Below are 15,413 nucleotides of genomic sequence, written 5' to 3' on the forward strand. Positions count from 1 at the left end.
GATTTGACTGTCACCAACTTCTGCCCAACAGAGAGGTGATCGGCACTTCCGTCCGTACAATGCCTCAAACGGAGCGGTCTGGATACTGGTGTGGTAACTGTTGTTATACGAAAATTCCACTAACGGGAGGTGTTTTTCCCAGCCATTGCCAAAGTCGATCACGCATGCCCTAAGCATGTCTTCGAGAGTCTGAATGGTGCGTTCAGGTTGCCCATCCGTCTGTGGATGATAAGTGGTGCTCATGTCTAATCGTGAGCCAAAAGACTTATGCATAGCTTGCCATAGTTCAGAGGTAAAACGAGCGTCACGATCAGAAATGATGGAGGTTGGCACTCCGTGCCTTGATACCACTTCTTTTAGGTAGATGCCTGCTAGAGTAGAAAACTTATCCGTTTCTTTGATAGGCAGAAAATGTGCAGACTTGGCCAGTCGATCCACGATCACCCAAATGGTATCATTTCCGCGTTGAGATCTGGGCAGGCCAGTAACGAAATCCATGGATATTTGCTCCCATTTCCATTTTGGGATCTTTGGTTGTTGAAGTGGGCCTGATGGTTTCTGGTATTCGACCTTGACTCTAGCACAAGTCAAGCATTTACTGACGTAGGTCGCTATGCTGGCTTTCATACCAGGCCACCAGTATGTAGTCTTTAGATCGTGGTACATCTTATCCGAACCAGGATGTATTGAATAACGAGACTTATGTGCTTCATCCATCACAAGCTCGCGTAAGTCTCCATACAGCGGAACCCAGATGCGTCCATTAACATAATAGGCGCCGTTTTCCTTTTGTTCTAGTCGTTGCCTCGATCCTCGTAGGGACTCAGCCCTGATGTTCTCTGCTTTCAATGCTTCAACCTGAGCATCACGAATCTGAGTGGGAAGGTTAGATTGGATGGTAAGCTGTAACGTACGTACCCGCCTAGGTATAGTATCCTTTCGACTGAGGGCGTCGGCCACAACATTGGCTTTGCCCGGATGATACTTGATTGCGCATTCATAATCATTCAAGAGTTCGACCCATCGATGTTGACGCATGTTTAACTCCTTTTGCTTGAAGATATGCTCGAGACTCCTGTGATCGGTGTAAATGGTGCACTTGGTACCGTACAGGTAATGTCTCCATATCTTAAGCGCGAAAACAACTGCTCCCAGCTCCAGATCATAAGTAGTGTAATTTCTTTCGTGAACCTTGAGTTGGCGTGATGCGTAGGAAATGACCTTGTCACGTTGCATCAACACGCAACCAAGTCCTTGGATGGAAGCTCGCAATAAACCACAAAATCGTCTGTGCCTTCAGGCAATGAGAGGATAGGCACGCTACAAAGTCTATCCTTCAAGTGCTGAAATGCGGACTCCTGTGCATCACCCCAACGATAGGTGATACCCTTCTGAGTCAGTGAAGTGAGAGGTTGCGCAATCTTGGGGAAATCTTTGATAAACCTTCTGTAATATCCTCCCAAACCCAAGAATTGGCGGATTTCTGTTGGTGTACGGGGTGCAGGCCAGTTCTTGATCGATTCAACCTTAGATGGATCCACATGAATTCCATCCTTGTTTACCACATGGCCCAGAAAATGGACTTCGCGAAGCCAGAAGTCACATTTCGAAAACTTAGCATACAGCTGCTCTTTACGAAGTAGTTCCAGAATAAGCATCAGGTGTTGCTCGTGTTCCTCCTGACTCTTAGAATAGATCAGGATGTCGTCGATGAAGACTATGACAAATTTATCCAGGTAAGGCTTGCACACTCGGTTCATGAGGTCCATGAAGACCGCAGGTGCATTCGTTAATCCGAAAGGCATAACCAGAAACTCATAATGGCCGTAACGAGTCCTGAATGCTGTTTTGGAGACGTCCTCCTCTCGGACTCTCAACTGATGGTAGCCTGACCTCAGGTCAATCTTGGAGTAGAAACTCGACCCTTGCAACTAATCGAATAGGTCATCAATGCGTGGGAGAGGATAACGGTTCTTCATGGTCACCTTGTTAAGTTCACGATAGTCAATACACATTCTGAAGGTACCGTCTTTCTTCTTCATGAATAACACTGGAGCTCCCCAAGGCGAAGAGCTAGGATGTATGAATCACTTTTCCAAGAGTTCTTGTAGTTGCGTAAATAGTTTTTCGAGTTCTGATGGAGCTAGACGATGTGGTGCTCGAGCTACTGGTGCTGCTCTAGGAGCTAGCTCAATTTGAAACTCGACTTGGTGATGAGGCGGAAGACCAGGTAATTCCTCAGGAAATACCTCTGGAAAGTTGCGTACAATAGGAATGTCTTCAATCTTCTTTTCTCCCACGGATGTATCAGAGACGAGGGTTAGAATAGCGGTGTGCCCCTTTCGCAAACACTTCTGGGCCTGAAGGAAAGAGATGATGCCTACAACAGCACCACTCTTGTCGCCACAAATCACGAGGGGTTCTTTATCAGAACGAGGGATACGAACGGTTTTCTCCTTACAAATAATCTCCGCTTGTTGTCGAGATAACCAATCCATCCCAATGACAACGTCAAAACTACCCAGAACCATAGGAATGAGGTCGATAAAGAGGGTCTGACCAGCTAAGACCGGGTTACAACCCTTAACTACGTGTGTGCCCTTAAGACTTTCACCATTAGCTAGTTCTATAACATGTTTGATGTTTTAAGGGTAATGGGGTACGCTTAAGCACCTGACTAACTCTTAGGGGCACATATCTATACCCGAATTAACTAAAATAGAACTTACCCGCCACAACGTTGAGGTTGTTTCCTTCTTCCTCTTGTCCATTCAGAAGCTCATGCTTACCAGTCCTGGGGTTATCCTTATTGTCTCCGTTATTGTTCCTGTTGCCCTGGTTGCCGCTGTTGTCACGATTCTCTCTCATCTGCGGACAGTTCCTCTTGAAGTGACTCTCAGCACCGCACTGGTAACATCTCTCATTACCCTGCTGGTGTTGCCGTTGGTTCCGGTTTGCAGGATATGGGCTCCTACAGTCTCTAGCCATATGTCCCAACTTCTTGCACCGATGACAACACGATTCCGCACATGACCCGCTGTGGTGCCGTTGGCACTTGCGGCATCTCGGTTTATTCCCTAGGTATCCCCCCTGATTTTGGTAGTTCAGCCCGAGTTTCCTGTGCGGTTCCCGTCGTATAGAGCTAGGACCCTCACCTTGGTACTCACCCCAAATATACTTGTTACTCATTAGAGCATTTGCATTGGAAGAGCTACGCTTGGGTTGTGACATGTTAGGACATAAGGCAGCCAAGTCGTTGGACCTCTTTGTGTACGCCTCAATCTCTGATCCTTCCATCTTCAAACCATAATACTCTATTTCAAGTTTCAGAATGTCGTCCAGGTGGCAGAATTCTTCCTTAATCAAATCCTTGAAGTCGCTCTAGAGGGTGGCATTCGCGTCTGCCAAACCGAGCATCTGAACTTGTGCGTTCCACCAAGAATACGCTTTCCCTTGCAACATGACAGTAGCGTACTCTACTCGTTTTCCAGCAGGACTTTCACTTTCTTCGAACGTATATTCGATTCTTCGGATCCAGTGTAGAAGGTCGATTGTCCCTCCAGTGCCATCGAAAGTGGGAGGTTTACACTCCAAGAACGCCCTGAAGGTGCCCATGTGGGATTGGGTGTGCATGGGTTGACTCCCTGATTGGGTTGCTAAGGCTTCAGCAATCCGTTCGTTAATCAAGGTTGTCAGCTGACCCTGGGTCATGTTGAGACGCCCACTCATGATCTTCACATCGAGGGGAACACAGGTAAGAAAGGTATCGCAACGTGCGTAAGTGTGGGACGATAGTAGAGAGTAAGCACACATGGTTCAAATAGTAATTATCACATTATCTAATGCACAGTGAGAACTATCTAACCAACAATATAACATAAATCATACCACTTATGGTGTCGAGTCTTGCACGTGGAGCGAAGCGTCGTTGTGGATCGTTGAGCACTGTACAGGTTATAGTCTGGTTTTATTAAAAAGCTTTTCCCTTTTTAAAGCCAAGTTCACTATAAACCTGGCTCTGATACCAATCTGTCACACCCCCAAAATCCACCATGCGGAGTACCACCGCTTGGAGGCGTGACGTGACCAGGATCGAGCCACCAATCATATTGAACAACGTATTTAAGTAAATAAAACCAACCACAATACAATTGGTGACCAAAAGCCAGTTAACCAAGTTTTAAATTAAACAGCGGAAGCATAATACGTGATACCAAAATATAAGATCATAGTCCATAAGTTTAAAATCCAAAACGTAGATTTAATAAGTTCATAAGGATTAAGTGTTTAATACGGAACATGGCAGTCCGTATCCCACAACGACTCCTTCCTCGTGCAAGCTCCAAGCATTTAACGACTTGTAAGGCATGTAACAACGAGTCAACAACAAAGTTGAGTGAGTTCATGTTTAGTTGTTTAGTTTTAAGTTGTTTCTGAAAACGTGGTTTGTCTTTCGTTGGCGTAATTGCCGTGGGGGTTACCCCGTAGTTGAAAGTAAGATTAACCAGTTCATTCTTTATTACCCAAACCATTTCCATGATTAGTGGGGGCTTCCCCATGTGAACTACTAGACCGTATGGTATCGACTACTACGCAAGTAAGTTGTGCCCTACATCAGTGTCTATCATCACTGATGGTTTGCCATAGTCCATTAGTACACGCCCGTCCGACTGGCACGGTGTGAGGTTTGTTAAACCTAATAGCGCTATTAACTAATGACCCGCTCGCCATTGGCCTCGGCGATTAAGTCGATATGAAATGAGGGACTTATGATAGAGTTTTGTCTAGTAAGTTTAAGGTTGTTGTCCTACACAAGGAGGACGAACGTACGTAGTTCTCCCAAAGAGAATACGCAGGATTAATACTGGCATCCTACCCGAGGAGGATGGCCGTACATATCCTACCTAAGTAGGATATGTAGATTCCGTTTTAATTCTTTAACCCATTCCCAAACCACCGGGAATCCCATGCCTTAGAAAGTGTGTGAACTCACCTCGGTTTGCTCGGTTAGATTCTCAAATATAGCTAACAGTCAAGGTCGGTCAATCACGTCCTAATATAATTTACCAGTTACTCATTTTGTGGCTTTCAAATAGAACACAAAGTTCCTACACGTATCTATCATATAACATGCATTACTTTGACGGTTTATGCCCATGTAACCTCCCCATCTATTCCCATTCACAATTAAACATACGATATTGCACATAACACTTTTATCGACACATAACATGTTAGATCATTCACAGATAACATATTCGACATTTAGACACGTAAATCACTACTTATGTAGTTTCAGCTTAAATATTCAAAAGCGGGCTGTTTTCAGGGATTTTAATAAAATATTTAACTTGTTCCAAATATTTCCAAATTTTTACAGAAGATGCTAAATGACCCAAGTATTATTGTGTAAAAATCTCGGGATTAATTCATCGCCAATATTTTATTAAAAATTATTTTCCGGACTGAACTCAGATTTATGTATTTTCTGACCACAGTTCACGGAACAATTTATTAAAAATTTATCGAGTGTCCGATTTACGAAATTCCAGTGGGGTAATTACACATGCATCGGTTGTCATCTACTGTACAAATTTCATGGTCCGATTCATCACAAAACTCAGGTTATGACCGAAAGTATAACACCCATTTATTGCTGTCAAAATTCAGCTTAAGTTGTTGTTACAAATTAACACTTCAAAAATAGTAAACGGAGTCCAAAAATTAAGATTCTGGTGCCATTAGAACCGTATTTCATAATAACATATATTAGATTCAAAATATCGGTTTTTCGTTAAGTTTATGACCTGTTTACAGCCAACTGAAGTTGGCTGTAAAGTATGGACAGATTGCTGTTTTTAGTCTCTAGCTTACTAGTTTGTGTTCGGTTGATCCCGTTAATCATATTTAGTGATTGTAACAACATCCCACATCAATATCAACAAGTAAATCAGCAAATACTCAGTACATATCAAAACAACTTCATACTAACACAAGTACATCATGTTTCATCTTCTTGGTTAAACCCTTTTTAGTGTTCGTGTGAAATAAACATCATTCTACAAATATTAGCCATAAAAGTAAGATAATCAAGGGTTAAATGAGAGCTTACTACTAGCTTATAGCTAGGGTAGAATCTATTGAGAATATGATGGTGAAAAAGACTAGAACAAGCTCCTTAGAAAGTCCTTCAAGTTGCATCTTCCATGGATGAACTTCAAGCTTAGAATGAACTTGTTAATGGAAGAGATAGATGATTGGAAGTGGTGGTGATGGGTTTCGGTTATGGAGGAACCGAATTGAGAGAGAGAGAGAGTGGGAGTTTGAGTGTGTAATCTAGAGAATGATGGTTGTGATCTCAAGACTTACTTATAATCATCATTCACATATCTTGGACACTTACACATGCAAGTAATCCAATAACAAATAAGATAAAATCTTCTCAAATATGTGGAGTATGGTGGATGGACGGTTCATGAGGGAGGAGAGAGAGATGTTGAGTGTTGTAAGAAATGTGATCTTAGAAGATTATGTAGAGATTTAAAGAGATATGTAAGAGATATGGAAAGATTTATAAGGGACTCTTGTACATACAATCTAGCCAAGATCAAAAGAAATATATGGTGGGTCCCCCATGGATATGACCGAAATTTCAAAGGGGGGGAGGGGGTCTTGATGTAAAATTTCAACTAGATGGCAAACATGGCCTTTGATTGTCAAGAACTCTTACGATCAATCTTGGATCCCGAGACAACTCACACACTCTATGATGGACAATGGATGATGGTGATGGATGATGGTGTTATGGTGGTGGTGGGTGGTGGGTGAAGTGTGAGAGAGGTGGTGTGCCAAGGGATGAGTTGAAATGGCTCCAAGCACTCCTATTTATAGGCTGAACAGAAGCCTGGGCACGGCCCCGTGGCCGTCTGACACTCTCTTTCTTCATTAATTGTAATTCGCAATTACAATAAATGCGCCTGCAGTACTCTGACCACGCCCCCGTGTCTGCTGGGCACGGCCCCGTGGTGGGCAATAGAAGCTTCTATTAGTTTGTCTTTTCTGCTACTTCTTGGGCAAGGCCCCGTGCTCGCTGAGCACGGGGCGTGTTCAGTCTTCTGCTTTCTTTATTTTGCTTGGGAGGATGCTGTCGAGGGGTCGGGCAATCCACTTTTGTCCTTTTTCTTTTATTTATGTTAGATTTTGCTGTCTTTTTGCTTCTTTTGTTAATTTGAGCTCATTTAATCCTGAAAATACAAAAGGAAGACAAAAACACACTTTTTCCAACATTAGTACTAAAAAAGGGTTAGTTTTATGCCATATTTGATATAATTTATATGTTGCATTTTGCGCGTATCAAATACCCCCACACTTGAATCTTTGCTTGTCCTCAAGCAAAACTCTTTATATTGTGGCTTTATTCACTCCCAAATGGAATGGGTAGAAGAGAAGGTTTTTGGGCTTGTCATAGAGTGTCGGGATTTTCCAAGATCGTTTAGGTTTTATTTTTATTTATTTACAATTCTATTCGTCATGATTTATTAAAAACATTTCATAAGATAAATTATTTATTAAGGCATAACATACCTTTTTTAAAATTCCATTTATATACAAGTTCACGTACCTCACGGGGGAAATCACTCACACTCGGCCGAAGATGTTTTATTAGTGAATCACTCAAGAGCGGCGTGGAACTTATTTCTACCATAAGCTTGCCAAGCAATCAATCCTCCTCCTTTTTAACTTTATACCTTTGTAAATATCAAGAGGACTTTTTGGGTGAAGGGTTAGGCTTGGGCTAAAGGTGGGTGGTTGGGTTAATGGTTAGTTGAAAAGGGCGAAAAGGCGTAAAAAGCGTTGGTTTTCGTAAAACATTTTGTTTTTGTGACTTTTTATTTCCAATGAAGTATTTATTCAAACAAGCTTTTGTTTGAGGAGCTTTGTCTGTTTATCTCCAACTTCATCATCATTCGTAAAAAAAAAAAATTTTTTTTTCAAGAGTCACACGAAAACCAAGCTTTGTTATTAAAATAAGGGGAAAAATGAAAAAGGGGTTTTGGTGGGTAAAAGGGTTTTGGGTTAAGAAATGAAAAGGTTTAGGCTCAAAGGGTTAACTAGGGGGAATTTTTTGGTAGGTGAAAAGAAAAGTGAAAATAAAGGTGTTGAAAGAAAAAGGGTTAGTCCTAATGCCTCCATCATTTACTTACTTGGGTTTAAGTTGGTAAGGACCGGGAATGAATTATCGTGGCAAGTTCTAGAGTCGTAAGAACCAAGCGGCTATTCACACAAGAAACGAAAAATGAGCATTTAGTGTAAAGATATGTATTTGTATGCTCTATAAAGGCTCAAAACTCACTTTTGTGGGAATGGGTTTTTACGTGATCAAGTATATATAATCAAATTTTAACTAAGCTTGTCATGTCGTTTCATAATTTTCTTATGTTGGTTCTTTTTATCACGACGCTATCGGTTGTAAATTTGTAAAAATATAACCTTGTTAGAATTAGAATTCCCAACTTAAACTTAGACAAGTAAAAAAATTGCAAATTTTTGGAAAAAAATTTGGGGTGATTAACGATTCCAAATAGAGTTTTGTGTAAGGCTTGTTATTAATTGCAAAATTCAAGGTTTTGGCATCCCCCCACACTTAAATTACACATTGTCCTCAATGTGTCCCAAAAATAAGTTTTTAGGTTCATTGAATGTGTAAAAAGGTGTTAAAAGCAAAATTTTATGTTACTGGCAGTCTGGACACGGCCCCGTGGTGACCGGGCACGGCCCCGTGTTCAGGTGCCAGTAACAAAAATTAAAGAAAAGAAACAGAAGCCTGGACACGGGGGCGTGTTCAGTGAACACGGACCGTGTCCAGTTACCTGAACTGGGCGATTTTCAGCAGGATGTTCAGCACGAGGCCGTGTTGGCTGGACACGGCCCGTGCTGAGCTTACTGTAATGAAGAAATTGTTGTCGGATGGCCCAGTTTTCGTGCATGGGCCATGTATCTTGTTTCCCTTGTTATCCTTCACCATCCCGAGTGTGTTTTATTCCTGCAAATTAAAACTAAAAGATTAGACTAAACTAAGGATAGTTCCGCGGAATGCCTCCGTGGTGCGTCACGTTTATAAGGGTCCTTGGCTAGACCCAAGGTGAGGTTATATGTTTTCCGAGCGGGATATTTTGCATCCCATATTGCACCGTCGGAGAGCATCATCCAAACTCGAATCAATAACCTTCATGTAATTGACTGGGTCATCGTCCTCTATTTTCTTCCCAACCCCGAACTTCACTCCTCATCACCATATTTTAAAGTGAGCGTTCCATCATTCATGTCTACCACTGCTTGCGCGGTGGCTAGAAATGGTCTCCCTAGTATGAGGGGGACTTCGGTGTCTTCTTCCATATCAAGGATGACAAAGTCGGCCGGGTAGACGAAATTATCAACTTTGACTAGCAGATTTTCAGCGACACCTTGTGGGAATTTGACGGATCGATCAGCAAGCTGTATACTCATCTTTGTAGGACTTGTCTTGCCTAAATCGAGTCTTTTGAACATTGATGTTGGCATGAGGTTGATGCTAGCACCAAGGTCGGCTAGAGCATTTCGAATGGGGGAGTCCCCAATTGAGCAAGGAATTGTGAAGCTTCCGGGATCAATCTTCTTTTGGGGAAGTTTATTGAGCACGAGGGCGGAGCGTTCTTCGCCTAAGTTAACTAATTGCAATGATTCAATTTTCCTTTTATGAGTGAGAAAGTCCCTCATGAATTTTGAATATTTAGACATTTGGGTTCGGACGTCAATGAAAGGAATATTGACATGCAATTGTTTTAGTAGACTTTCGAATTTAGCGAATTGCACATTGGTCTTCTGGCGGATTAACCTACCGGGGTACGGAACTCGAGGAGCCTTGGTAGGCTCTGATGAGGGAGGAGAACCCTTCTCGTGTTGGGGCGGTGTTGCAGTCTCCTCGGTAGGCGGCGGGCCTTCCGCAGGACCCACGATGCGGTTCCGTAGTGTTATGAGATGAACTTGTGCCTTTGGGTTTGTATCGGTATTGCTTGGTAACGCGCCTTGTGGTCTCTCGGAGAAATTTTGGGCTAGTTGACTTATTTGTTTTTCGATGTTTTGAATACTAGCTTGTTGATTTCTAAAATTTAATTCTAATTGTAGAAACCTATCCAAGTTTTTCTTTTCAGTGTCGGAGATGAGGCGAGATATAGTATCTTCAAGCCTCTCTCGTCCACCTTGTTGTTGAGAAAAATTTTGTGACTCATTCCTTGGTTGTTGAAAGTTTGTTCGTTGATTTAGGTTTTATTGGTTACTACTATTTGCGGGTTCTCCCCAACCAAGGTTAGGGTGGTTACGCCATCCTTGATTGTAGGTGCCCGTTGGGGGACCCGACGGCCTAGGTCTATTATCAATTTAGTTTACCGAATCTGTTTGATCATCTGTTTCTTTCATACAACTCCAATTTTCATGTGGCCCACCACACCCTCCACAAGCCATAACCGAGACTGTTTTTGTCATTTCTAGCTTTTTAATTTTTGAAGAAAGGGCCTCGATTTGGGCTTCTAAAGAAGTGCTTTCATCAACCTTATGGGCGCCCGGGGCAATAGATTTATTGCCTCGGGGAGTGTGCCATTGAAAATTGGTTTGAGCAATTTCCTCAATCTGATTATATATTTCTTGAGGGCGGCGATTACCCAAAAGTCCCCCGGAGCTAGAGTCAAGTGTTTGTCTAGTATGTGGCAACAATCCATTATAGAAGGTGGATACTTGTTGCCACACTGCAAGACCGTGATGAGGACACTTTCGTAATAGCTCCTTGAATCTTTCCCAAGTTTCATATAAGGATTCCCCCTCGTCTTGCGAGTATGTATTAATTTCAGTCATTAATTTAGCCGTTTTAGCGGGAGGGAATTACTTATATAGAAATTTTGGGCTAGTTCATCCCAGGTGTTTACCGAACCAACTGGGAGGGTGTTAAGCCAAGCTTTTGCTCGGTCTTTTAGTGAAAATGGAAACATTCGAAGGCGAATGGCGTCATTTGATGCTCCATTGATCTGAAAGGTATCACGTATTTCTAAGAAACTAGTAATATGTAGATGGGGATCCTCGTCTGCAAGCCCATGAAAGGTTGCAGAGTTTTGAAGCATCTGTATCAAATGTGGCCAAAGTTCAAAGTTATTTGCTTCGACATTCGGTGCATTGATAGCGGCGCCAAGGTTACCTACGGTGGGTCGTAGGTAATCCATGAGGGTACGCTGGTCCGCCATTGGAAGTGGTTCCCCCGAAACCTTCTCTTGGTTTTTAGCTTTTAGTCTTTTTCTAAGAAAGCGTTCGGGTTCTTCTAGAGGTTCTTTTATGTCTTTATTAGAACTGGAGCTCATACACTACGTAGAGGTGGCGTCGGGTTCCAAGTCCCGCAACAAAACAGAAAAGAATGTTGGTCAGAAGGTTCACCACGGCCCCGTGCTCAGTGAACACGGCCCATGGTCGGAGCTACAGTGATTGTTTTCCGGATCCCTGTTACTGGAAAGTTGGACACGGCCCCATGTTGCACCGACACGGCCCCGTGCTCAGCCTTCTGTAACTCGGAAAATAAAAACTGCCAGTACCAATGCTGGGCACGACCCGTGTCCGACCAGGCACGGCCCGTGCTGAGCTCTGAAGAAGCTGAAAAATTAAGAAAAATCTAAAAAAATAAAAAGAAAATAAAAAATTATTAGGCCGTTGATTCCTAACTTTCTTAAAATCCTTGTGTCCCCGGCAACGGCGCCAAAAACTTGATGCGTGCAAGTGTGTATATGTTTTAGGTATATATTTTAAGCCCTTTTTACACTTTTTTAGCCAAGTTTTAAATTTATGAAACACGATATTTACTAACACTACACACACATATGGGCAAGTGCACCCATCGTGGACGTAGTATAGTGTTGGTAAGATACCGAGGTCGTCCAAGGACACAAGAGCTTTTAGTACCGGTTTATCCTCAACGTCTAATCAAATCAAAATGTTAGAAAAGATTTTTAAACTAAGAAAATAAAACTAACTAAATGCTGAAAAATAAAAATAAAAATAAAAATAAAAACAGATAGACAAGATGAATCACTTGGATCCGACACGTGTATAGTGTAACCTTTGATTATTTTTGCACTTTTGCACTTGTTTAAGAGATTATCTTAGTTATTGTAGTAGGCCCCTCTTTTGATGGTGACGTTACCCTCAACCCAGTAGTTTGAGTCAGCAAGGATACAATCCTAAAGAGTCGGATTATTGAAAGATAATTAATTAAGTTATTAATGCAAATTATGGTAGGCCCCTCTTTTGAAGGTGACGTTACCCTCAACCCAATAGTTTGAGTCAGCAAGGATACAATCCTAAAGGGTCGGATTATAGTATTAATAGTAGTTTACTTATGAGTGGGTCAAAGAGTTTGGGTCCCCGCCATCCAATACCTTTGGGTATTGAAGGAGATCCTACTAAATTTGACCCAGGTCCCTTGCAGGACCTCTAAACGCTGAACAAGGGCAAGACTCTTACCAAACCGTTCCCTTAACCCCCGACCAGGTAGCCAACATACCTCCATATAGACCGTGGAGATATGAATGGTGAAAATCTTTTATTTTATATAGACAGTAAAATAATGTCAAGACACCACGGACAAACGATAAGGAAGAATCACCTTCAACATAAGAAACTAGTTATTAAAGTCATTAATACAAAACCAAATAAAAAGTGCAAAAGATTAAAAATAAAAAGTATTACACTAGACACTTGTCTTCACCAAGTGATGTAAGAGACTTAGGCAAACATGGCATTTGATTGTCAAGAACTCTTACGATCAATCTTGGATCCCGAGACAACTCACACACTCTATGATGGACAATGGATGATGGTGGTGGATGATGGTGTTATGGTGGTGGTGGGTGGTGGGTGAAGTGTGAGAGAGGTGGTGTGCCAAGGGATGAGTTGAAATGGCTCCAAGCACTCCTATTTATAGGCTGAACAAAAGCCTGGGCACGGCCCCGTGGCCGTCTGACACTCTCTTTCTTCATTAATTGTAATTCGCAATTACAATAAATTCGCCTGCATTACTCTGACCACGCCACCGTGTCCGCTGGGCACGGCCCCGTGGTGGGCAATAATAAGCTTCTATTAGTTTGTCTTTTCTGCTGCTTCTTGGGCACGGCCTCGTGCTCGCTGAGCACGGGGCGTGTTAAGTCTTCCACTTTCTTTGTTCTGCTTGGGAGGATGCTGTCGAGGGGTCGGACAATCCACTTTTGTCCTTTTTCTTGTATTTATGTTAGATTTTGCTGTCTTTTTTGCTTCTTTTGTTAATTTGAGCTCATTTAATCCTGAAAATACAAAAGGAAGACAAAAACACACTTTTTCCAACATTTGTACTAAAAAAGGGTTAGTTTTATGCCATATTAGATATAATTTATATGTTGCATTTTTGCGCGTATCAGTTAGATTGATGGTTTTTTAATTGGTTCTTTTAATTTAAGTTAATAGCCAAAACCAAACTTGGGCTTAACCTTTTTGCTTAACAATACATAAAATTAAGGTGTAAGTACATTAAATGGATGTATAAATACATGAAATGCAAAATATAAAAAACATAAAGTGGAGGTTTAAAAGCTAAAAATATATAAAAATATGAATAATCGGTTTGGTTCGGTAAATTTTGGTTAAATGAGGCTATTAAAAACTGATAAGCGGTTTTCGGCTAATCAGTTGTTTTTGTTGATCTATGTTCGATTTAATATGTTTTCGGTTAACGATTGAGTTATTACTCACTCCTAGACATTGTTGATTACGTAACATATCAATTTTTTTAATTAAAAAAACTATAGTTATACTATACTCAAGTTAAAGAGATAAAATGTTTCTTTTTTAGTGTAATTTTTTTAAAATAATATTAACGTACGAATAAGTTATAAGTTATGATCATTTAAAAAATGTGAGGTAGTTAGTTTTTTGTAGGGGAATAAAATGTATATACTAACTAATTACATATAATTTTGTTAAAGATGAGAGAATTAAAGTGTAACTAAAATCAGGGATTAAAGTGTAATTATTGTTTGAAAGACTAATTTACCCTTAATTTTGGGTTGTACCTTATGCATTAAACTGAAAAAAAAAATCTTAATTTTTTGGTATCTTAAAATGTCTCCTCCTTATACATTATAATATAGTATGTGTGTGTGAGAGAGGGATTGAATGAGAAACTTGTAACGTTCCGTACCTTTGTACTGTTCAATTTTAGAAACTTGTAATTTGTATTTCATTTCCACATTTGAAATCCGATACTTCGATCATAGTGCATTTGAAATCCGATACTTTGATCATAGTGGAAATTCATGTTTTTATGTACACATGTTGCATTCATACTTAATTGATTATTCAATCAATCAATGAATACGTGTTTATACACAAAACCGAGACTTGAAATACTATCAAAACATCAACCATGCATGCGTCATACTTATACCATACTTAGATACACTTTGAACACCTAAAAACAAGCTAAAACATAAGAAAATGGCATAAAATAACCTGAAAACCAAGCACAGGGGCTGAAAGTGGACAAATGAAAAAAATTGAGAAACATGACCTCGTCGCGCCCCGCGACGAGAACATGTTGGGATGGTCACGGGGCACGACCAGTGTGACATTCGCCACGAAACCAGGTAAACCCTAATTTCAGTAACCAGTTTACACGATTAACAAACCGATACTGATTATGCCTCGGTTGAATCCAAAGGCTCGTTATACATAACATATGAGAAACAGGACCAAAAACAGTTACAATGGGGCCATTGAATTCAAAACACTGATTAAACCGAAGAAATTCGGATTACCAGGTTTTAACGGTTTAAAACTGCCGTAGGTGCCATAAGCGAACCTAGGAGTACAGAAATGCCTAAAAATGATCCGTAGACTATAACATAGGATCAAGAATGCTTTATTGGGTAGAAAACGCATTAAATAAAGTAGCTTCCGATTAGCGGAACGCCTTTATATTTAACGCGCATTATACAATCCAAACATGCGGTTTATCATCAGTTACTCCCAAAAAGATTTATATAATATAAATATAAGGTGTTTTGAGTAGTAACATTCAAATGTTTGAGTTTTTGTGTTGGTTGGGTTCGTTTTAATTTTCTACGCAAAAACGCCTATAAAAACGTTCCGTTTTGTGAATTTTTACCGCACCCGGGGAGCGTTTAAGACCTGAAAACGAACCTGTGCTTAAAAATATGCTTGGACTTATCATATATGTTGAAGAAAGGGCCTTTGACTATTCAAAGGAGGACAAAAGGTCCTCCCTTGTTTTTGATCGAGCCATATATCTCAACCAAACACACAGACCTCCGTCATCACTTTTATAAACACTTGTTTTAGCTACCCTC

General features: G+C 40.9%; 1 protein-coding gene and 1 non-coding gene across 2 annotated transcripts; one reads left to right on the forward strand and one right to left on the reverse strand.

Annotated features, from left to right (window-relative positions):
* Positions 1-2,709: 2,709 nt before the first annotated feature.
* Positions 2,710-3,297, reverse strand: LOC110924904 (DNA-binding protein HEXBP-like). Its single transcript, XM_022168878.1, has one exon. The coding sequence runs from the start codon at positions 3,295-3,297 to the stop codon at positions 2,710-2,712; it is 588 nt and encodes a 195-aa protein (XP_022024570.1).
* Positions 3,298-10,786: 7,489 nt separating this feature from the next.
* Positions 10,787-10,893, forward strand: LOC118489571. The gene has a single exon (XR_004887593.1). It is a non-coding gene; the product is annotated as a small nucleolar RNA R71 (small nucleolar RNA).
* Positions 10,894-15,413: the final 4,520 nt, after the last annotated feature.

The sequence above is a fragment of the Helianthus annuus genome, chromosome 17 (genome assembly GCF_002127325.2).
Source record: "Helianthus annuus cultivar XRQ/B chromosome 17, HanXRQr2.0-SUNRISE, whole genome shotgun sequence".
Classification (NCBI taxonomy): domain Eukaryota; kingdom Viridiplantae; phylum Streptophyta; class Magnoliopsida; order Asterales; family Asteraceae; genus Helianthus; species Helianthus annuus.

Coding starts and splice junctions, on each gene's coding strand:
- LOC110924904 (XM_022168878.1), bottom strand. CDS start 3,297: ATGGAAGGATCAGAGATTGAGGCGTACACAAAGAGGTCCAACGACTTG.